Source organism: Lycorma delicatula, chromosome 9, assembly GCF_047948215.1.
Source record: "Lycorma delicatula isolate Av1 chromosome 9, ASM4794821v1, whole genome shotgun sequence".
Taxonomy (NCBI): Eukaryota; Metazoa; Arthropoda; class Insecta; order Hemiptera; family Fulgoridae; genus Lycorma; species Lycorma delicatula.
The window spans coordinates 130,344,820-130,370,625 of NC_134463.1; the positions used below are offsets into that span (position 1 = coordinate 130,344,820).

Below are 25,806 nucleotides of genomic sequence, written 5' to 3' on the forward strand. Positions count from 1 at the left end.
GCAATACTGATGAAGAAAAAATCTATTATTGTTAAGGGTTTGAAGAACTACAGATTGAGTCGGACAATAAAAAATTCATTTCGTTAAGTACAAAAGGTAACATTAACCTTCAAAATGTACAGCTAGAAAACTTTCTAGCTGTTCTGTTCTTTTTAAATAAATAAGAGCATATTTGAAATATCAGTTTTTGTTATTGCTGAAAAGTGAGATTACTGTGAGCAAACACATTCTGAAAGCTACCTCCTCATTTATAATAATTATATTTGACATTTCACTTTAATTATAATTATATTACATTTTACTTTTCAATGAAACATAGTTTGCAAAAAAGAACTAACCAACAAAAGTTTGGATAAGTTCTGTTTTGCTTTCATATGGTACAACATATGCTTATGTAATCTTTTTTAATTCTAGGTTAGGTAATGATTTGGCTTAATGTAGTTTGATGGTCTGTTGAGTGCTGTTTTCTTGCTGATGACTCTAGTTTTATATTGTAGTAAAATGATATACCAACTGTAGTTTTTTAAACACATTTTGCTCTGTTTTTATTACATGATTAGTAAATAACTATGAGGATAGTGACGAACAACTATGAGGAATAAAAAGCTATTTTTATTATTAGGTTAGTGGGATTTATCTGAATATTAATAAACTTGTACATTTGGTTCTAAATTTCCTTTCTTAAGACTTATAATAGAAATATAATCTGCTTTTCTTTTTTTAATAAGCATATATGTAAAGTGTGTAAATATTTTCTAGATAATAACAAAAGTTTTCAGTGAAGACAAAAAGAATATCTGTAAGGTTAGTTTTTGAAGTTATTATTCCTGTATTATTATTACTCCGTTGTTACATTGAGTAACTAAATTTAAATCTAATCTCTATTTCAGACAGAAGTAAGGAAATTGTTGAAATGGTAAATGATCTTTCTACTGAGAATGAAAATCTTGACGACATTTCTAATGAATCATCTCCTGCAACTTCTTTAGATACCATTACTAGATGATATCAAGACAGACCCTGTGTATGAAGCTGAAATAAATGATGAAAGTGATTCATCTTCTGATTATGTTCTTATGTTCTACCAATTCCTCAAAAAAATGGTGGTAATAAAAAATATATAACTATTCCATCGTCTCTAGATAATAATGACAAAAATTATACTGATTCTATTCATTTTGAAGAAATCGATTAGTTGAAAAAAGTTGCAATGGTCGACCTGAAAAAGGGAGACTCATTGGTGATACTACTCAGAAAATTAATAAAAAATGTAAATCCTCTAACAAAGAGCATTATTATTATAAAATATTCAAAGTTTTACCTAAAACTTTTCTTACTGATTTTGATTAAACCTAACAAAACTGTGACTACAGTCACAGTTACTACACAATGTAAGGACAATCACTAATAGTGAAAGGGAGAAAGTATTCAAAAAGTTTCACTTACTTGTCTCCTACAATGCCCAAACTATGTACATAATAGCAAATGTTAAAGAAGTGACCAAATCACAATGTTACAAAAAAAAAGTTGAAAGGACATGAAAGTAGGAGGAAGTTTACCAGGCAATTTTTGTTTCAAATATTAATGTGTCATACTATGTTCCTGAGTACATTTCACATATCCTCAAGTAGAGTTAACACTTCTCTTGTTAAAAATCATAGTGATAATGCAGATAGTATAACAGATAAACAAGGTAAAGATAATGACTAACAAAATAACACCCAACGAGCGAAGTAATATTGAACATAATTTTCTTGTTATGGATCACATTACTGTCGGTCAGAAACACAATCAAATTACTTGCCTTCAGAATTGACGCTTTATAAAAAGTACGATATATATGAAAAAGAATACGAAGGTTCAAAAACTGTTCGCTTTTCGATTTATAAATAAGGAATAAGAGATTTAAATCATTAAAAAAAAGATACTTGCAACAAATGCGATACATTTGACATCTTAATAAACAATAAAAAAGAAGATGAAATATTATGAGAATATGACCATCATATTAAGCTGTGGAAAGAAACCCGCGATCTAATGAAAGAAGACTTAAAAAGATCAACAAAAGTGATAATTTTGAATGCATGACTTATAACAAAGAAAAAACTCTTCCCTTACAAAGAATTCCAATGAACGTTATGTTTAGCAAATGCCAGTTGTACATCTAGACATCTACTCAGGGAAGAAGTTAAATAGAGAATTTTGCTATGATTGAAGGAAGGAATAGCTGGCGAAAGGACCCAGGAAGTAAGCTTCAGTCTAATTACACACATTAAAGAAAATGTATCGCATAAAGTTACTGAACTGTACCCCTGGAGCAATTCATGTAGAAATCAGAATTGAAATATTAAAATTGTATTATTAAAAACAGTTTTACAAGTTCATCCTACATTAAAAAAGATTGTTCTACAGTACCTACTCCTGGACACAGCTTCCTGCCAAACTATGATGATTTCTGAAAAATTGAACTTCTTTTGTCTAAACAACAGAGAACATACCATCAGATTACATAAAGTTTATGGAACACTGTAGGAAGAAGAAACCGCTGATGAAAAGGAAATGCAAAGAAAAAAATTTTTTTGGGACCGAGGAACTAAGAAAAATAGAAGAATGGAAATTACCTTAAATTGGCTGAAAAAAAGAGAAATAATTTTAGAGAAGGAAAAACCACTTTCAATTATCATGAAAGAAATATTTCACTGTTGATGTTGTTAAAGTAGATTTATCAAAAAAGAAAGTTAGTGACCGCCATAAGCAGTATTTGAAAGATTACTTGGTTCGACTGTGGCTCAAAAGGAAGGGAACAGCACCAAAAAAAACTCAAAGATATTAATTCCATCAGACATTTTCTTTTGAAGGATTCCTTTTTACAAGCAGCTGTTTTCTTTAAATAATATTGAAGATGATTTGGGTGGCTTTGGAAGTAATCCAGATTTTGATGTAGAATAAAAAAGTATTAAGAACAAAAATATTTTAGAATTTTATTTTTGGACTAAAAAAAAATAATAGGCTATAACAGTTAATGTAAACCTAATTTTACAGGAATTTGACTTAGTTAAAATAAAAAAAAAACAGTGTTTGATTATTAACTTTGTATTATTCTTTTTCAAAGAGGAAAAACGAAACTATACCACATTTGTGGCATTGTTCCTTTTAGAAGACTTACCCCTGTTTGAAATCTTAAAATGCATAATGGAACTAATCCTCATTTTTTTTGTTTTTCTTTAACTGTAAAGAAATTACATCCGCATTTAACTAGCTAAAAGAGTAATATTTTAGAAGTATATGGTGAAAAATTATTTCCATACAAAGAGGTTTAATATTTTTTATAACAAAATTAACTTTGTTATTTATTCAGAAATAATGAATTGTGGGTTAGTCCTGTTTTGCATAACTACATTCAATTTACCTTTAAATTGTTGTATTGTGTTAAATATTCTAAGTAAGTTGAGTTTTCAAAAACTACCTGTTGAAGTATATTAAGTTGAAGATACATATGTTGACAGTAATGATTTTTCAATATCTGACAATTCTGATTTAGACCCTGCTTATGTTGCTGGCCAAGATTTTATAAGGTCATGCCTTTGAAGGAAGGACGTCCTCTCAAACATGAATATTTTGGAAATTAATGCTGCAAGAAGTCCTGTAGTCTATGATGAGATTACGGTGGTTGTTATGGAGCGGGACATCAATTTTAAAACTGGTGTTGGAATCCTTGATTTGGCGTTGTGCAAATGTTAGCCTTATTAGCCTGTGGATGTTAGACAAGGTGTGGCGGTGGGAAATATTAGTTCTATATTTCCCACCATTAGGTCTGGGAGAGGCAGGAGTTTCATTTGGATGAAATCGGTGAAGGTGGTACTGGCTGGTTGCTACTTCTCACCAAATGCAGTGTTTGAATTCTTGGAGGATCTCGACGAGATGAGCAGAACATTAAATATTAAAAATAGAACAAAATTCCAAAAAAAGTAATACAACATAACTACTAAAGGTATTATTTCCCTTCAATTACATAAGAAAAATTTTTTTTGTTATGGTTGTGGTCCATGATCTGGGACTCGACCTCTAATGTGCATATGAAATAATAATATTATGACATTAAAATTTGACACAATCCTTTATTAAATACTAATAAATGCTTCTGGATCTAAATCTGCTTTCTGTTTTATGGAATGGTAGTCATGTTTTTATATTAATTTTTAACTTATATTAATATATTTATATTTAGCCATCGTATGTAAAATTATTCTCACTGCTTTCATCAAACTGATTAATTATTATTGCTGAGAAATTGTGAGTTTACTACTCACACTTGATCTGGAACAAATTTATTTATTTTTATTACTATTACACAGAAAATTAATTTTCTTTATATAAAATACTCATTTTATTAAAGATAATAAACATATATTTTTATTTACATTGTATAATACCAACAGTGCCAAATATTAAGAAAATTAAACCTAATATATTTTTCAATGATATATAGGACAAAAGCTATATCACCTCTTAACAACATATTATTGATACAAAAAAGCAATCAATTAAAATTTGTTCGATTGAATAAGGTTAAAAATTTTATGCAGTTCGCTCAGTTTTAGAAACCTTCTTTTTTTTAGTTTTATAACATCACTACATTGTATTTTTAATAAAAAAATTACTTTATACAGCTGATTCACTAATTATCAGTAAATAGGCTATAATCCTGAAACAAATTATTACAGCTTCACTGAAATTCATCACCCAGAACAGAGTTAGTGATGCCTAAATCTTTTCATAGCAGCTAATCGTAGATGTAGAGAAGATCAAGGCAACTTTTATGCTATAATAATATTACATACATAATTTAATAAAAGACATAATAAAGAAAGCACATGTTTGAACTATTAATTTTATATTAAAAGAATTGATGATACCGTATAACTTAATTTATTGCAAATAAAAATACAAATAACAATAAAATTGTCTTACATACCATTATTACTAATGTACATGACATATATTAATTTTCTAACGTAATTAAAAAACTACAAATGCAGGTATGGCAACTTGCTTTGTGGAATAATAAGGAGCAGAAAAACTTGTCTGATCGATACATTAAAGATTTTACATGACAAGGATGGTAGGTAACAAGATAAGGTTGGGCTCCTTATCATGTAACTTAACCCGATTCTACAAAACACAGTAATAATTAATTTGGTCTTCATTTACTTCTATGATTTTACAACGTGAACACTAAGAATTCACATTTGTATTTGTTAACTGCGGGTTAAAAATTAAAACTAATTAATTAATAGTTGCTGAGAAAATCAGGCAGCTGAATGAAGCTTGATAAAAACCAAGACTTGCATTCGAGATCAAAGAAAGAAGAAACATCTTTTAATCTGAGTAACCGCTAAATAAAGACCAGCAGGTAATCGAAAACAAAATATAAAATAACAAAAGAAATATTAACTTTATTTTAGTGTCAGTACAGGTTGTGGTTTCAATCATTGACTTACATTAAGGCATAAAAATAGCAAAAAACATAAAGCCTTTACAAATTTTAAAGTAGAGAGTAATCAGCCAGGCGGTTTAAAGTGAAATGTTTTACATAAGAAATACAACTTTCAACGTTTATTTGTAATAAAGTTCAATACTTATAAGCTAACAGAATATTTTAAAATGCTTTCAGTAATTACAATCCATAAACAAAAGCAAGGAAAAACCTAAATGCGAAAGAACGGTAGCTTATGAAAAACGATCATCTAAAAAATGATGTGGATCACAGCAGACAGAAAAAGCATAATCGCCATATGTTATGCTCAAGAAAATGAATAGGTCACAAATATAATTTAATAGTAGACTGGTTTAACAGAATTCAGTATTGTAGGTTAGCTATGAAAAGTTAACGTCACCAGACAGATGAATAAAGTAAAAATTACACAAATACATCACATAAAATATACAGAAGCCAACATACAAGTGTGCGGCTTATAAGACAGCATGACATACAAAAGTAATTATGGTATATCTCGAAGAAATAACATGGAAATAAACTAATAATGTTGTAATAGAATAAACAATAAATAAAAATAATTATTTAATAACTAAAAGAAACATAATACATTTTTTTTTATATTAACAGATCAGAACTGACAACTTTAGGTGCTGTTGCACTTAAAGGTGCTCAAATAATAAAGAGAATATTCTAGAAGCATTTTAATAATAAAAAAGATATTAAAATAATTAATACTGATTAACATATTTTCATATAAATTGGCTTCTTGTGTTGTATGAAAATAAATTTAGATTGATGTTAATCCTACTCTTATTTCATTAAAGGTTTTTTTTTTGCTGAATTTTCAATACTTAATAGAAAATCTTAAATGATATGCAAGATCATTCGACTAAACTTATCATTTTCTTTTTAAGTAACTTTATTAAAGACACTTATATCACTTTGAAATACACACTAATTCTATAGAGCGCTTCAACTCAGCTACTTATGCTCTAAAGCAAATAACAGTCTGTTAATCTCAATGTAATTAGATCCCTAACTCTTTAACCATGAGCTTATGCCAATGATACTTTGAACGATTACTGAATAGTGATTTTTTAGCTTGACTATCACAATCTCAATTTAAAATAACATGCATTTTCTTCACTCGACATGTAAAAGTTCTTACATAAAAAATCATCTGTTACCTGCATAGTTAGTTTACTGACTTGGCAACCTCATAATAATTAAGTTCAAAATTTGTATAATTAATCAACAATATTAATTTCACATTTAAATAAACATTAAATTAAACATACAATAAAAACTATATTTTAAGGGAAGACTTGATTCATTATACAATATAAATATTGTTTTATTAATAGCAAATGATGTTGATGTAAATCTAAACTTGTGCACAGAGATTGATAATGATCATGAAAAAAGGAATCCAAACTTGGACCACTGGACAGTGAGCGAACATGTTCAGTTGAGCCATTGAGGTAGTCGAGAACTAGTAATTTATGCTTAAAAAAATTTATAATTTTGCTGCAAAAAAAGTCTATGTTTGTACATAGAAAAAATAAATTCATTATACACAAACAAGCACCTGATGTGCCAGAGCTGTAGAAATATGACTCAGAAAAATTAATCGTCATTCAGTGAACATTATACAAAAACCACATGTATATCAATATAAATTAAAATAATAAAATAATAGTTTGTGTGATTTGGTGTGCACGCATATAACTTGACAATAATAATTAACAGGTATAAGCTACTTAAACGTGTTATATCATATATCAAAGGCCATAAGTAAAATATCATAAAAATAACATTGTTATTGTAAGATCATAATATCCACTAATGATGGCATTCATACAATAAATGAGCTAAATTTAAAACAATAACAACAAACAAAAATTAATGTGCTTATTCAACTTTGTTCACTTTTATATTATTATTATTTTGTCACATTATACACATTATTCTGTAATAATAATAATAATAATAATAATAATAATATTAATACTAACAGTAATAAAATAATAAATGGGTATAAATATTACACAAAAACAATACTAGTATTATAAATAAAATAACTGATAAAACTGAAGGAAGCTGCACTGTAAATAACTTGTTCCTCTTCTTACTATTACTGTATATTTATTACTGAGGTTTACCTTCATTTATTTAATTTTTTCCCTTAAATATTAAACAACCAATAGTCACGAGGATTTATTAGTTTATAAATTGTTCTTCTGTCAACTGTTCCTAGCTGTTGACGACAGTTGTTTCTAGTCACTGAAAGTCAGATCGTCACAATTTCTCTTTTTTAAGTAAAAGGAAGCCCAGCTCCAATCACAATGGCTGAAAAAAATAAAAGTAACGATGAAAGAATACCTACAATTAAAATACATTTACACGTGTTAATTGCTACACCTTTATATTTTTATGAAAAAATTTATACTCTGATAAAGGACTTGCATGCCTGGTGAGGTTGACAAATTTGAGAATATGATTTAATCAATTTTAACTGCCCTAATAGTTACGTTTTTATATTAAGACTGCCTTCACCTTTCACCGCTCCTAAAACTATACTTACCACTCTGAATCCGGCAAAAAGAGGGAGGGGAGGCGATGAAACTATTTGAAATACATCTTGATGTGCCGTACTGAAAGAGGACAAAGGTTGGGAAAAACTAACCTTAATCAAAAAAATTACCTGGAGAAACAAAACAGATATGAAGACCACCAAATTATTTGATTGCATGAATCTATAAGAAATCAACAACTTTTCTAAAATGCAGCAGGTATCACATCAAATTGCTTTACTTGTGTGAGAATTTCTTCTTTTCAGATCATAAGAAATCAAATCATACATAAAATTATTTAGCAAACATAACAGAAAGTGCTGAAGGTGATATTTCACTTTATTTACTGTTAGCACATTCAATTTTTTAGTTTACGCTTAACTGCTTTCAGACATCACAGTGGGCTGAAAATTTCTGTTGTTTAACATGAGTTTAGAATTAGGATTTGAGAGGTTCTGTGACAGGGGAGAGAGACCTCTGTGTAACTCTCTTAGGCAAGAGAGTTACACAGAAATTTCAAAGGTAGAGATGACCTAACAAATTGTGAAATTTAAATTTGATTTTTTATATGAGTAGCATCAGAACTGCTTCAAACTCAAATATATACTGGCAATGATGACTGGTCATATATTCTATATGCGACCTCATAGCAAATTTTTCTGTTTGAATTATTCTTAAAATCTATTTCCTACAAGAATTACTTAAACAGATGTTAATGCGATTTAAAATGCCTTGCGATCTTTTTGGTCATACAAAAATTATGAAGTGCTTTGTGCAAACCAAAAATAATTTAGAACGTAAGAGAACTAGAGCTCACCAATAACATTTACTCGTCTCAAACTAGCATGAAATCTGTAAACAGAAACATTAATTTTATTTACAAAACCACTTTATTAGTGGATTCAAACATTTTATTGCAGGAAAATATTAAGGTTATCAGATAAAAAGTTGAAAATTAGATTGGAATATATTTTTAATATCATCAATAAAATGAGATGGTCCAAGAAGTAGGTTATTTTAAACACAGTACTTGTGTAGAGATGGTACTGCTAGACTTCACAACAAAAATGGTTGAATCACTTCAAAGACCATTATCAAAGTTGAAATTGTCCAACTTTTTACCTAGGACAAGATGAGCTATTTTATCAGTAAGTTGTTTAGATTTGAAGACATAGACGTTAGATCTGCGCATAATAAAAAACTAACATGTTGGTCTGGAGAAATTTGAAACAGAATAAATTTAATTAAATAGTTTTAACTGTCTTCGGAATGGTTCCAACTACTGAAAACAGTTTAAAGTTATTTAACTAATTCGCTCTCTTTTTTATGGTACAGGAATAAATGTAGCTTGCTTCCAAGTTGCTTGACACTTCCAAAAAAAAAACTTTTAATAATACTTTTATAAATAGTAGATATTATTAAAAAAATAGTTTTGCATAAAAACTTTCTTTCTTTTTCCTGTTTAGCCTCTGATAACAACAGTTTAGATAATTCTTCAGAGGATGAATGAGGATGATATGTATGAGTGTAAATGAAGTGTAGTCTTGTACATTCTCAGTTCGACCATTCCTGAGATGTGTGGTTAATTGAAACCCAACCACCAAAGAACACCGGTATCCATGATCTAGTATTCAAATCCGTGTAAAAATAACTGGCTTTACTAGGACTTGAACGCTGTAACTCTCGACTTCCAAATCAGCTGATTTGGGAAGACGCGTTAACCACTAGACCAACCTGGTGGGTTTTTGCATAAAAACTTACTTTTTTTTACTTTACTCCAGAAGGAGGGTATGTATACAGATATACTATTTTACACCCATGTAAACTCAAGATGGCTGTACCAGGTTTCATCCAGTACGTATCAAACGATTTGGTTCTATCAGATAAATGAATGGAAATTGTGGACAGTTTCTACAAAAAAAAGGTTGATAACAAAGAAATGAGAAAAGGGGAGTTACAGATTTTTTCACTTTTTGTTCCAAAATGAACCAAAAAATGGTAGCAGCTGTGAAAATTAAAATAAAAAAAAATAAATCTCACTTAGGTTAAGAAACACTTAATTTTTTAAAATAATTTTTGGACGTAAGAAAGAATGCTGAATATGGATGATATGAATAAACTAATACTGAAATGTTGAACTACTGAGTGCAATCACAAGTGAGTACAATCTACGAGAGATTTCACTTTTAGACTCGACATATTTAAGAGATACAATTACAAATAATACTATCCTATGTTTCCAATTCATGTCAACCAAGCAATATCTGAAACTAAGATTCATTTAATCATCTCATTTACTTCAACAATGAAAATTATATATAATGCAGGCAAATGTAACAGCTTACATTTAAAAAATCAATTCTCAATATAATTGATGTAGCCCTCATTAAATTCTCATAAATTCATAAATATAACCTATTTAAGTGTGTTTGTACTCATGATAGTTTATAGCTAAAACAATAACTTCATAAAATTATCTTGAAAAAATTTATAAAAATGTAATGTTTGATCAAAAAATACATGGAGTTTTTCTTAAAATATCTTTATTTATACATCAATACTGATTTTGTTCAGTAAAAACTAAAAAGTACTCTTTTCAGATATAATACATTTGTACCAGTGCTTTTTCCAATCTTTGATTCACCTCTGGAATTCAATTTCCAGTACGGTGTTTAGCTCCTTCAGCGAATCTGTCTATCTCTTCAATGCTGGCAAAACATCATCTTTCATGGTTGTTTTCACGTTGGGGAATAGCAAGAAGTCATAGGGGGCTATGACCAGCAAATATGAAGGCTGAGGCATCATAACGGTGATGTTTTTGGGCCAAAAAATCATGAACAAGAAGTGAAGTAAAGCAGGTGCATTATTGAGGTACAATTGCCATTAATCATTTTGAACAAAAACGGGGCTTTTTTTTTTACTTCTGGGTCCACCATTAAGCATGCTTCAGAAGATGAGATGAATGATTTGTAGCGTGTGTGAAAATGCCATGCCTGACTGGGATTCGAACCCAGGACCACCAGATAAAAGACCAAATGTTACCACTCATGCCATGTAGGGCGTTTTCTTTGGATTGCTTCAAGCAAACGGCATGGAACGTCTAGACAGTAATCCTCATCAATTTTAATAGTGATTCAGCGATTTATCCATAATCATTTTCTTCATTTTTTCAACACTGTCATTGGTTGTTGATGTACTGGGACATACAGGGCGCTCAACATCTTCAACGACTTCACGACCCTCTTGGAAATATTTGTTTGTATTTGAAATCCTTGTTTTATTCATAAAAGAATTGCAAAAAAACAACATTCAGAACATTATTCCATTCTTAAAGCAAAATTTAATGCAAATTCATTGTCCAATATTTTTCCACAAGTTAATAATCGTTGATCATACCAAATATGTGTAACCTTTTTCCAGAACAAACAATAAACTAAGCATCCATATGGCTACCGATGTAAAAAAATGTTATGGACAAGTGTACAAACATAACAAAGAAAGAATTGTGACAATAACTGGACTTATACAGTATGGGAAATTTTTAAATTCTGCTCATTTTTTATCAAACCTCGTATATAAAGGTGTCCCAAATTTTCATCTAAAATAAAGAAGTCATTTCATTTGAATTTACAAGACTCCAATCTACAAAATAATTTTTGTTTTTTAATGAATGTTAGATATCACTATTGGTTTATTTCAATAAAAGATCAACTATAGTGCTATCATTCCTGCTACTCCTGCCAGCTGAACGGGCAATAGTTAATAATGAATGCGTACACATAAACTCGATATTACTTTCATTGTCTGATAAGATTATTAATCGTATAATACATTATCAAATACTCAGAAACATCATAATCAGATTGTATCAAATCTTTATGTTAAAATACAATCTGCTACTATTTCAAATGATAAAAAACTAGACCTATAAATAACACTGAACCAAATGATTATAAATGTTATTTAACAACATAAAAATAGATATGCAAGCTAAAATAAAGTTTATTTCAAAAAGTTATTAAGCTCTATGACTATAAGGAATAAACTTTATCAAAATAACATACAAAATTTGATGAGTTAAACAAGGATAAATTCAAACTTACGAGTTGCATGTAAATAAAAATAAATGACAGCAATGTACTTAAAGAGAATATCACATATTGAATACATTATGATACTGATTCTGTATATAAGAATGTTGTATCAACAGTGTATTGAATGGTTAATCTGCAATAACAACCACAACCCTTTTTTAATATGGTGAGATATTCACAAAAGCAATTTATTTATCATATTGAATACAAAATTACTTGCACAATTTTGTAATAATTTAGCTTGTATAATAGCTTGATATTGTTAAAACAGATTGCATTTTTTAAATTATATTTACTTTAAAATATTAATAAGGCAAAACAGTAGATCTTCAGTATTAATTGAAAAATAGTGTATCGAAATTATTCAATTTTTTAATTTCAGGAAACTTTAAAATTATGACATCAGAGTTTAGAATGAACTAAATGAAAAATGTGTAATAATTGTCTTAGTTTTATATATTCCATGCAACCAACTAATAATGGCCATTACCCTTCGGTCTGGCCAGTATTTTAACATCATCATTAAAAATTCCAACAATATGAGATGCAATTGCACTTTGTGTTCTATAAGTTCAGCAATCGATGGTAATAGATTCATTAATTTCTGTTTTAGCTGTTGGGTATTTTATCCTTAATTTGCACACACCATTCAATTTCCAGGATGTACTCCCTGAAATCCTTTTGCTGAACTGCTCATATTTTACCGATGCTATATAGTCTTATCTAAGACTCTTGTAAATGTATATTTATTTATTTTATGAAATATTTTTAGTGAGTTTTGCATTTTATGACATAAATCTATTTTTAGGATGAATTATGTACTTGAAATAACAATTCATCACTTAGAATGTTTTGACTACGGTCAGTAAGGTACAACTATTTTAGCTAAAGATATATTTCAGATAAAGATATATTAATATATCTTTATCTGGCTAAAATACAGATCATTACACGGACAAAATAATCAGTGTATACTTATAAAAGTAGTCACTATTCTGTACCTATCATACCTCTCTTCTAAAATTAGGCTCCGTGTGATAATCGATTACAATACCAAGTAGGTCAAACTGTTAATGAAAATTTTATAAAATATGATTACTGTTACACATTGAGATCTTTTTTATAAAATTACTTTTAAAAAAAAGAGTGAAATAAGTAAAACTAAAAAAAAATTTTCTTCAATATTAATTCGATAAAAGTGTAAATTATTAAAGGAGTAATTTTTCAAGGAGCTTCATTAGTAAACAAAAAAACACAAACTGTGCATCAGCCTGTCACTACTACATTACTTTATCTATAAATAAATAAATGTAAAGAATGATAAATAATCTATTGAGAGTAGAAACAAAGTAAGACTTCTTTAAAAATATTAATCGTTAGTATTACATACCAGAAAGAATACACAATAACATATGGTATAGCACAAGTTGTGAATAAATTTTAGCACATTAAGAATGGTATGGTGTTACGTAGGTTGCAGGGAAAAGTCCCTTTCTAGAACCAATCTCGCCATGCCACCAATGTTGATCACTACGATCGGTGACCGTGATAACATCACCTCGTCTAAACTCGAGTTCGCCTGGTTCTTGAGGTTGGAAATCGTACAGCGCTTGTACTAGGCACTCCTCGGGTACCATATCTCTCAATTTAACATCTTGTGAACGTGACACTGATGCTGTCCTATGGTACTCTACTAGTTCATTTAAACTGTTGAATTTTACCACCCATAAAAAGAATTTTCCTTGTGCATCGCGTAATACTTTGAAATGTTGGACGCCATCTGAACATCTGAAACGATAAACAAAATATTTTTCACATAAATATTATTCTAGATTTTTAATATTTAATGCAGATTTAAAGCAGGTGTTCTTTAATAATCAACTATTTTGTAAAGTTTACAGGTGAGTGGGACTTCACCTACAATCGACAGAAGAGTACACAACATTGTAAGTTGGAACATAAGAGGCTTAATGAAAGTCAGCAAACTTGCAGTTGTCAAGAATGTCAAACAATCCAGATTCCTAAACTGGGACTTATGGAGACAACGACCACTTCAGTACATCAGAAGGAAATGTGGTATATTTCTCAGGAAAATCGGAACAATCAAGCAGTGATGTCACACTTATACAGGTGATTCAAAGAAACGGGAAATTTTTAAAGTTGTGTTGGTAGCCGTGGGCGATTGGTACCATTTGATAAGTGGCGCCAGCCTCTCTAACCTAACCTGCCATTTAGTTGTCATGGATCCTTGGAGTGGTGCGTAATGTGCATTTGCTATCAAAGCGTTTTACAAAAACAAAAACAGTGTGGAGGGAGCGTGTAGAGAATTTCGCCGTCATTTTAATCTGGGACGGCACGACCGTGTTCCATCAGCACATGCAATTAAAACATGAATATCTAATTTTGAGGAAACCGGTTCGACAATGAAAAAGAAACCTCCAGGCCGTGAGCGAACCATCCGTACACCACAGAATGTTCAAGCTTTACAAGATGCTGTCACATGAAGTCCACATCGGTCAATCCATCATCTCTCAGCATCTTTACAATTGCATAGTTCAAGTGTTTGAAGAATGTTAGTGAAGGACTTGCAATACCATCCGTACAAGTTGCAGATCATCCAGGAACTGAAACCGAACGATGCAGTTGTGCGAGCACGATTCTGTAATGTAATGCTTCAGAAGATAAATGATAACGAAGAGTTTGTTCACGAACTGTGGATGTCAGACGAAGCGCATTTCCACCTCAGTGGATTTGTTAACAAGCTAAATTTCAGATACTGGGCACAAGAAAATCCTATGCAGCTACACCAGCGTCTGCTGCACAGCCAGAAAGTGACTGTGTGCTGTGCTATGTCATCTTATGGTGTTATAGGCCCTTATTTTTTTGAGGATGACAACGGTCTTGCGATTACATATGGCTGTCGGCTTGTTATGTAGCCATGCTTGAAACCTTTGTTGTGGAACAACAAAAGAGATTTCCACCAATTCTTAACACAGCCTGGTTTCAACAAGACGGAGCAACATCACATACTGCACGAATATCGATCGCAGCTGTACGCAGATTGTTTGGACAACGTATCATTTCACGAAATGGTGACATTAGATGGCCTCCCAGATCGCCTCTCAGCTTGCGATTACTTTTTGTGGGGTCACCTTAAAAGCAAAGTGTTCTACAGTAGACCTGCTACAACGGAAGAACTGAAGGCAAAGATCTGAGAAGCAATTGCGGAAATTCCAGTTGAGATGTTAGGTCAAACCATGAACAATTTAACGAAGAGACTTTGTGAGAGTTTGCATAGAAGAGGAGGTCACCTGCAAGATGTCATGTTTAAAAAATAAACTAAAATGTATGTATCCTAAAATGGCAACATTTGTACAATTACACAAAATAAAATTCATTTTCTAAAAAAAATTTTTCATTAACGTTATTTAATTTTTTTAATTTCCCGTTTCTTTGAATCACCCTGTAGTATCGAGGGAATGTTTTTAAAGATGTGGTATATGAATATAGACCAATTAACAATAGAATCTTTCTGGTGAGATTAAACACAAAGCCGGTGAGGCTCAATATAATGTAGATACACGCTCCAACATCAACAGCTGAAGAAGATGAAGAAATAGAAAAGTTTTATAACCAACTTGTCTCATGCTATGACTCGCTACAGTTAAAAAAAATCACAATTGTGCAAGGTGAGTGTAACATACAGGTAGGCAGTGCAGAAACGGCAATAACAGTGCACAGTGGCTATAGTCTTGGTAAAAGAAACAATTGTCGAGAATGATTACTCCAATTCTGTCAAAAGAAGAGACTTCAAATAACCAATACACACGTTCACCAGCATTCTAGTACGCTGTACACATGAGTCTCACCGTGCAACAGATATCATAACCAAATCAATTACTCCTTGATTTCAGAAAGATGGAGTTCAGATAAGTTAACGATATAAAAAAAAACATGTCACAGCACAGATTGTAGGTCGGACCACCTGCAATCTGCTATGTTGATGAGTCAAGTTACATATCAATGGAGTGAAACAGAAGACCAATCTTATCAGCACTCCAAAGATGGAACACCTTCAAAAACTAAATGTTAAATTCAGTTTGAATTTAATGAAGAAAAAATGTTGAGAGTGAACAAGCATCTTCTAAAAAAGGAATTTAAAAACACATTCCTGTAAGCAAGGGTTAGAGATAGCTAAAGGAGTACGGCAATCTAGAGGCTAGAGAAACTGGTTATTCAATAAAACTGTCCAACTTGTAAGCTAAGAAAGAAGGGTGAAAGGCACCACCCTGTCAGTTCTCAATACATTACCGGAGATTATCCGCTGAAATTCAAACATCATGTTGCGATAAAAATTCATACATTCAAAAAACCTGCAATAAAATTGAGGAGCTGCATGGGAATAATGAAACACCATCCATGTTCAAAGAAATAAGGAAAGTTAAGGTCACCATTAAACCAAAATTTCAGGTTACAGAAGATGCAGATGGTAAACTTCTTACAGACTATTGGAAGATGGAGAGTACTGCAACAACCTACATCACGACAAGCAGAGTTCACATAGGTAGATTTAATGTGAATCAGAAATTCTCAAAGAGGAAGTGTAGAAAGCAATAAAAAAATTGAGACGAGTCAGCAGGCTCAATAGTGTCACAACAGAAATAATCAAAGCAATGGATGAATTGGGTATTACATCTATGCACCAGATCTGTAACTACATATGGTGAACTGGCAAATGGCCTAATGAGTGGGTGGGCAACCTCAAGTGTTTATACCTCTACATAAAAAAGGCTTTACCCAGAGTTGCAAAAATTATAAAACTATTTCTCTGATTAGACATGCAAGTAAAATTTGTTGTATATATTTCATGAACATCTATAATACTAACGAGGCTGGACATCCCAACCCCATAGGAGAAGACACCTGCCTTGTGATGTTTCTGGCCACATCACCCCCTCCTGTTCCTAGCCCTGATGGGCTTTAACGAGAGTTGTCTTTCACCCTTTAACCTTTTACACCTCACAGTAATAAGCCAGGCTTCATTGGGATGCCACCTCTGTAAATGTCTAAATAGACATTTACATCAGTGATTCTTAAACTCAGCTTTTGCCTTCACTGTAGGCCTCGTCTGGACATCTTAAATGTCCTACATTATTGCCCTCTCAACAAACCAATCGAGTTCGTGGAAGCATAAACCCCATGCCTAATTCTACATTTAGTGAGCCACTTTATTGTCTCACAGATTCAAGGCAAATTTGAAAACAACATACCACTAAAAATGTTGTTTGCAACAACAAAATTTAGCCCTAGTTCCCTTAGTGAACTACAAACTTAGTTCATACCCCAAACTTAGGTTAATATATGGACTCCAGTCTGGTCTACAAGGGAGAGGCGGACAGACCTCCTACTCCCACTCAGCTCCATCACAGAGTCGTGACATTTACTTGCTTTCTACCATCGTCGAGATGCCGCTACACCTCATAGCTGCATGGAATACTATCTGGACAGAGAAATTTCTTGAGAGCAAGCTGGATTCGTCATAGTAAAGAGTATGTGTGAGCAATACTAAATATTAGGCAGCTGACAGAGAAAGCCAGGGAGTTTCAACACTCCTCTTGTAATAAATATGCTTCCTCGATTATGCCAAGGCTTTCAACCAGTTGGTGGAAAGGTGTGTGGCAAGTACTGAAGGAGATGGGGACTTTTAAGCATCTTGTTACCCTCATTCAGAACTTATATGTAAAGAGCAGCATGATAATTAGACTGGAAAATGAAACTACAGAGCCCTTTTACTCATCAAGAGGAGTACAGCAGGGATGTATTCTGTCTTCAATCTTATGCAACATTTATGGTGAATATATGAAGCAGAAGAGCCTGAAAAACTGGCATGTGTACAAATAGCAGGCCAGCATATAACCAATTTAAGGTTTGCTGACTGTACAACTACGTTTACAGACTCTGAAATTAAACATCAAAAAACAAAAATTATGATCATGAAAGAGCCAATGATCTTTCAGTTAGTAATGCCCTGTGTGATTTTAACAGGTAAATCATTTCGTATATTTAGGATCTACAATAGATAAAGATGGAGGCTTGTCAGCCGAAATGTGAAGAATTATCTTGATGAAGATGCTTACAAAGTTGACAGTTATTTGGAATAATACGGCAGTCACGAGAAATACAAAACTAAGACTGCTTCAGGTACTAGTTTTCCCAGTAGTCATATACAGTGACCCACTGGATTGGTCTAGTAGTGAACTTGTCACATCGCAAATCAGCTGATTTCAAAGTCAAGAGTTCTTGATTTCAAATTATAGTAAAGGCAGTATATTCATACAGATTTGAATACTAGATCATGGATACTGGTGTTCTTTGGTGATTTTTTTTTTAAACCTCCAGGATAATTGTTAGATATTGCTTCAGAGGATGAGATGAATGACAATTTTTGTAGTGTGTGAAAATGCCATGCCTGACTGGGATTCAAACCTCTGGATGAAAGGCCGAGATGCTACCACTCGTGCTATGGAGGCCGGCCTTTGGAGGTTGGATTTCAATTAACCACACATCTCTGGAATGGTTGATCTGAGACTGTACAAGACTACACTTCACTTACATTCATACATATCATCCTCTGAAGTAATACCTTGTGGTGGTTCCACAAGGAGGCTAAAACAGAAAAAGAAAGTAGTCATATACAGTGTTGAGACCTGGACCATCAAGGTGGAAGACCGGAGGAGAATTGATGCATTTGAAATGTGGACCTACAGAATTCTCCATGTAGCATGAATAGAAAAAAGGATGAAAAATTCAATTATAAACAAACGGTTTACAAAGAAGGTTGTCCGCATATTCCAGCACATCCTCTGTTTTTTGGCTATATAGTCTGTAGCCTTCGTGAAAATCAAAATCAAAATCTTGGTTAGCAAGGAAGGTTTTAAGACACAGCAAAAGGGTCCAAGCTGTATGGAGGGTGATCAAACTATTCCCAGATGAGGGTTGTGTGCGGTGGCAGTGTGTGGATGAATACTGTCTGGAATCAACACAGTGCTCTGGATAAGCAAGCTATGTCACTTGTTCTGGATCACAGGAAGCAATTTTTTCAACGTTTTCCAATAAACATCACTACTGATTGTGCAGCCTTGAGACAAGTTGACAAGCAAAACTCCTTATTTTTGTCCCAAAACGCTGTTCACATAGTCTGATTGAAAAATATCAGCTTGCATTTTGTCTTTTTGGATGATGAAGTATGTTTCATTTCAGGTGTTAAATGCAACACTCGTGTCTCATCACTGATGACCATACTTCTCAAGAAGTCGTCCCCTAATTCTCTATATGGAGTCAAAGATTCCAATACACTGCACAACTGTTTTATTAAGTGCTTTTCCATAAGCATCTTAGGCACCCAGCATGCACACAAAATAGGATAATTCAGTTTCTCAAAATTTTGTGTAGAAACTGCATGTAAAGAACTGTCTGCTTTTTTTAATCTTCTCATCAAATGCAACCACGAAATCATTAGTAATCAAAGATGGTCGCTCATTTTGTCCATCATCATCAAGGATGTATGACTATTTTATCCTTCATTAATCTATCACATCCATCTCTATACCATGGAATCAATCACTCTGGATTTTTTCCATATATGTTATAAATATGACCAGGATCTTCTGGTAGTGTTTCTTTCCAACAAGAAACTGATAATACACTAAATCTCATATGCGACAGGTATTTTTCTTAAACATTATAAACACATACTCAGAAGTGTACAAACAAGAGAACTGAATAAGAATGACATCAGTCCCTTCCTAACACATCAGGCAACTCACCATATAAATAATATAGTTTCCAATATTTAGAAATGAGCTTACTTTCTGGTTATACCTCAAATATCATTTTCATGTTACGGTTAATGCCTTTGTATGCACTTTCAGTTTCTATAATCTGATTTGTAAAAGTTAATTCTGTTGTGTATACCCCTCGAGTTATTTGTATCTAAAGGTAAGTATGCATCCAGTCTTTCCAGTTTAATACTGTAGCTTCAGTGGGGTTTAGAAATATTTCCCGACTTGAACACAAACAGAACCGATCTTCCATAATCACCTCACAAAAACAGAATACAAAGACATTAACCGCAACAAGCAAATTACACTCTTAACACAAATATAAAAAAATTTGGAAGGTGTGAAAATTAAGACTGCACTAAATTCAGTCAAAAGAATAGAATTAAACAAACAAAGCAAACATAGAATATATTATTAGATTATATTCTAACAGGGTTTACTTCCAAACCTTTTTATTTAAGACTGATGTCACTCACAACAGTACTACAGATTAGTTAACTGAAAAATAAACTAAATTAGCTCCAAAAAGTCTGTTGGAAGAATGATGTCCATGTAATTTGAAAAAAAAAACTGTTTATAATTTTTAATGATTTAAGCATTACATTCCACCATGCTGTTCACAAAAGGATTCATGATGACAATTAGTACATAAATAGAATTAGATACTTGTGAAAAAAAATCACTTTTTGTAACTTTTAACAGATCGTTCAATAGCTTTTTCTATCCAGTGACTTAAGAGCATATCAATTATATAGTTATACTCAGTTTTATTTTACTTATTTTCTCACTTACTTGACAGACAATGAAAAGTCTCCTGGTGAAGACTCACTCACTCTTATTAAAAATGCACCTTCATGTTTGTTCAATAATAATTTTTCTGCATCTGCACGAGTAATACGACCATAGTACCAACTGAAAAAAAAAAAAAATCAAACAAGGCACACAAAAAAACTGTCATTCCTGTAAACTTTTGAAAATAATTTTCATAACTCAATGACTACAATTCTTTAGTTCTATACAATCTATACAAATTTAAAGAACATTAAAAATTTAATTTTTTTTTCTTTAATTCGGTTATCAACAATGAAAATTACAAGTTTACAAAAAAAAAAAAATCCCTCAAACCTATCTTATCTTATTTTCCCTTAATAATAAAATAGCACTTTCATATGTTATGATTAAAATTATAGACAGAATTTGAGAACCAAACTAAATTAGAAAAAACACAATAAAAAGGTATCACAAATAAAACTGTAATTGTTAGCTATAAAGCACAATATATATACTCCAAGATGTTAATAATACAAACATAAAAGTTTTCTTAATAATAATCATGAAGGCATTAATCTTGTCAACTATTTTTTACTTCAGCATTTCAAAGCAGACTGCTTTGCAATGCTGAAGTAATGGTTCCATAAAAAAAAAAATAAAATGGTATTAAGCAAACTTCTTGATATTCCTTCCCATACAATAACAACACAATATTGAGTTCTGCCTGTGTTACTCAAAAGGATTATTGGCTGACCAGTACAAGTGCAATGACAGCTAATATGTGTAATAAGTTTAAAATACACCACATCAGTTGATTAAAATGAATAACAGATTAAATTATGTTCACGATGGGAATGACAAACATCAGTTGATAATGTTGCTCAGCCTTCACAATGTATTACATACATTTTAGAATAAATTACAATTTTGCAAAAGGACCGAGGAATGAACCTGAATTTCATCTGAATATTATCTCACTCGTGAAATGTAATGCCCCTTTTCTAAAGATACACTGCATTAAAATTGGTCAAGAGATTCTACATAATATTTTCAGTTGTATCCACAGATTCAAATTAATTATATAAATTATTAAAGATTAAGACACTTTCATTAACTTACTCGTGGTTTTTCATTTCAATATAATTACTAGGTATTAGTCCTTCTTTAGCATCTAATTCAGCTCTATACCAATTCATATCATCTTCCATATTCAAAATCTGAAACATGCAATCAATATCAAAATGTTAGCAAACAAGAAAAAAGTGTTTAATCTAATATACAGAAAATTCCAAAAATAAGGTACAATTATGTATTGACGTACAATACCTAAGGTTGAAGTGAAGGCAGGAATAAGAACAGACAATTGATGGGTTCCAAATTAAATAAGACGTCCATCCTAGCCCTGCAGTTAAAGTACTTCGGGGTGTGGATGGATAAGAATGCTGCATTCCCAACACGTAACAGAAGTGTTGGTCAAAGCTGTCGTCATCTGTATACAGGGCTATCTGCGTTCAGGTATGGTGCGGGTAAAGGACCATCTCAGGCGATGCCGAAGGCGTAGTGGCAGATTTGCATCCCTGGATCTCCTCATTCTGAAAAGGTAGTAGATGTACAGGGGAGTGAATAAAACGGATGCGGGTGAATAAAACGGATCTCTTCTGCGGGTGGCAGGAGAGATGGGATCAGTTGATGAATGGCATATGGAACTACAGGCTGATCCCTGACTTCCAGAGATGGCTGTGCCAAAAACACAGGGAACTGGGGTATGATTTGACCCGGTTCCTTACCGGTCACAGGTGTATTAAGGGATACTTGTGACGCTAGACCCCCGGTAGAATTCGATTACTGCTGCGAGCAGGATACTGCAGAACACACGGTGTGTGTGTGTGTGTGTGTGTGATCAATTCCTGCAGCCTAGAGAAATACGCAAGTGAGAATTCGGTGTGCTTATCTCAGAGAACATCATTAGGGGGTTATGCTACAGACCGAACGACCATAACACTCGGTGACCACCATATCATTAAGATTATCTGAACAAAGTCGGCGGAAGATCTCCAGGAGTGAATAACTACCTCTGAGTCTTCCTGTCTTCCTTGAGGCAGGTACCCTGGCCTCAAGTGGAGCTAAAAAAAAAATAAAAATAAACCACATAGAGCCAGTAAAATACTGGCATGGACCAGCAATGGAGAAGCGGATAGACAGTTCACATGCAGTGCTGTGATAATAACATACAGTGGGTCCGGCATTTCATGTAGTAGAGGGCGAGAGGGTTTTAGTGGGTTGGCCCGCTAGGGAGAGTTCCACACTACTTGTGGTATGAGACCGCATGGTGTGTATAAAATATTTCCCCTCTGACGACGGAAAAGATTAAATAAGAAAATAATAAGTAATACTCATGTCAAACTATTTTTATTTTAATATTGTTTAATTATTTTATTAAATTATAACATATTACTACACACTGTACGGTATTATATACAGAGTGATGCCAAACTGCACGGCAATCTCTCGGGAGATGATTCTATAACCAAAAATAAGAAAAAAAGTTCATAAAAAAATGTAGGTCAGAAAATGGTAAATTAGCGAGTCTTGGCTAGTAAAACATTTAGATGTGCTTTCTGCTCCCTCTTAGAAATTAAACCATACTAAAACTCTTGGGATACAAATCAAGGGGTAAATCTGGTACTTGCTTATGGTTTTTGATCTAAGAAACTGAATAAAACTGGTCGCAGACCTCTATCTCACTTAGGTTTTAAGAAAAACATGAAAAAGTTATGTTGGAAAATACATTTTTTTAGGTTTGAAATAAAATAACTTTGTTAATTTACCGATAAACAAATAAAAATTTCTAGTTAACTTTGTAGAAAATTTATATACACGTGTAAATAACCTTTATTAAAATTAAGCACAAATTTTAAAAGTTCTACTGTAATTAGAAACAAAACACACAAACTAGATCGGAAATGCGATACGATTTTAAACAGAACAATTTTCATCGACGTTTGAACAACGTAATGTAAGTGAAAACAAATAGAACATCAATAAGAGAAAAAATGCGGGCGCGATTCATAATCAACACCAGCAAGAACTACTGAAATAAATTTATGAAAATTTGTATACAAGTTCTTCCGGTGTAAATGCATACTAAGAAAGGGTGTTTTGAATTCCTAGTTTAAAGGGTTAAAATGGAGTAATAATGAAATTTAGTGTTTTTTTAATTTATCTGTAAGAAATGAAGATATCAACTTGATTTTTTTTTTTTTTAATTTATTTGAATTTCTATACTTTTTAAATTCGACCTTGGGAGGGGTGAAAAGAAAGGTAAAAAAAATAATTTGAAATGATTTTCCCATTTCCGACTCTACTGAACGAGATATTCACTCGGTTTAGGATTGCAAATACTATTCAAATAAATATTTATAAACCGTTTTGGGGTTTTTTCAGTTTTAACATAAAAGGGATAAAAAAGTTAATTTTTTTACGTTTTTGTCGTTTTAAGCTACCACCGCTTTTGAATCAATCTTTACGAGATAAATATCTCGTAAAGGTAATATTGTGATGGTAATTTACGTTTGTAATTCTGATTATGTATTTCGCGGGCGAAGCCGCGAAGGGAAATCTAAAAACCAATTAGTGGATCCTCTATTGACCAACTGTTCCTCTGAAGAAATTACAATACACTGATATAATAGTTTTTATAAGTGAACAGGCTTTAATTTTTATTTATCATATTATTCTCACAAGCATGAATTTAATGAACACAGGGGTTCTAGGAATAGAGCCCCAGCTAAACATTCCCTAACCGCGTCGGGGATACCAGTATATATATATATATATATATATATATATATAAATTAAAAACTTTATCTTTATTAATCTCCTAGTTTAACCGATCGACTATACAGACTTATAAATTAAATTCACTACGTTTCACTTAGAATTCTCTAAGCTTCCTCAGATGACAACACATTCATATACACAGCATATAAAATTCTCTTGCATACTAAGAAATTAACCGATCTACCCGTTCTAGATAAGAATATTTTATCTCTATCCTTATTGTAATAGATCCCCCTACTCACACATGACTCATCTTATCTTTAGATAATTACGTGTATCTTTTTATATAATCTGAACCTTTACAACGCACATATTTTTCTTAAAATTACAAATATTAAACACGATTTTCCTTAAAACTAAATTTATAATATAAATACGTGATTTTTATCTTTTAAATTAAATTAACATATATGTTGCTTAATCCCGCTATGTCCGTTCTACTGTTGACAGAGTTTGTATTTTTATTGATGTATATCATTTCTGGAGCGGTCCTTTTATGCGTATTTTGTTCTTCGTCTAATATTTTGATGCCGGTGAAATCAAACGAGCGTTTATGTTTAGTGAGCGCTGTCGCTTCCTTTTTTCTATATTTACGGGCTACTATTCTTTTTTTAAGGTATCGAGATGTTCGTACAACGTACACGGCCGTTACAACCTTTACACGAAATGCTGTATACTACGTCGGCTTGATTTTTTCTATCGGTGATTTTAATTTGGGGAACATACTATTCAGATCGCTGTAATTTTGACGGGCTATTGCGAAATCCTTTTGTAGCAATTTTTTAATCTTTTTAGACAGATCTGCGACATACGGTAACGCAACATTATTTTTATTAGGATGGTCAGCCGATATATTATTATAGCGTTTATAAATTGTATTTTTAAATATTTTATTTACGATATTTTCCGGATTTGTAAATTTTATTACTCTATTTGCAAGATTCTTGATTACTGATTTTTTATGCGATATCGGTTGTGTTGATAGGAAATTTAGGTATCTGCCTGAAGATGTCTGTTTTATACACCGTTTTTTTTATAACCTCTTTTTTATATCTTAACTTCAAAAAAGTTTATACTATTGTTAATTTTCTAAATATTCCATAGTTGAGATTGGTGATCCCATCGCTAAACCGTGGCATTATTCGTATAATTTATTTTTAAATTTAAAATGCTTATTAACTACGTAA

General features: G+C 31.9%; 1 protein-coding gene across 1 annotated transcript in view; it reads right to left on the bottom strand.

The window, feature by feature from the left end:
- Positions 1–6,401: 6,401 nt before the first annotated feature.
- Positions 6,402–25,806, bottom strand: part of drk (growth factor receptor-bound protein 2 drk) — a 74,309-nt gene continuing 54,904 nt past the window's right edge. The window contains exons 2-5 of the mRNA XM_075375904.1: positions 21,899–21,996; positions 20,801–20,920; positions 13,558–13,955; positions 6,402–7,849 (exon numbers count right to left, since the gene is read on the bottom strand). Of these exons, the coding sequence (XP_075232019.1) occupies positions 13,616–13,955; positions 20,801–20,920; positions 21,899–21,996 (558 nt within the window). The 3' untranslated portion in view covers positions 6,402–7,849; positions 13,558–13,615. The remainder of the gene's footprint in view (positions 7,850–13,557; positions 13,956–20,800; positions 20,921–21,898; positions 21,997–25,806) is intronic.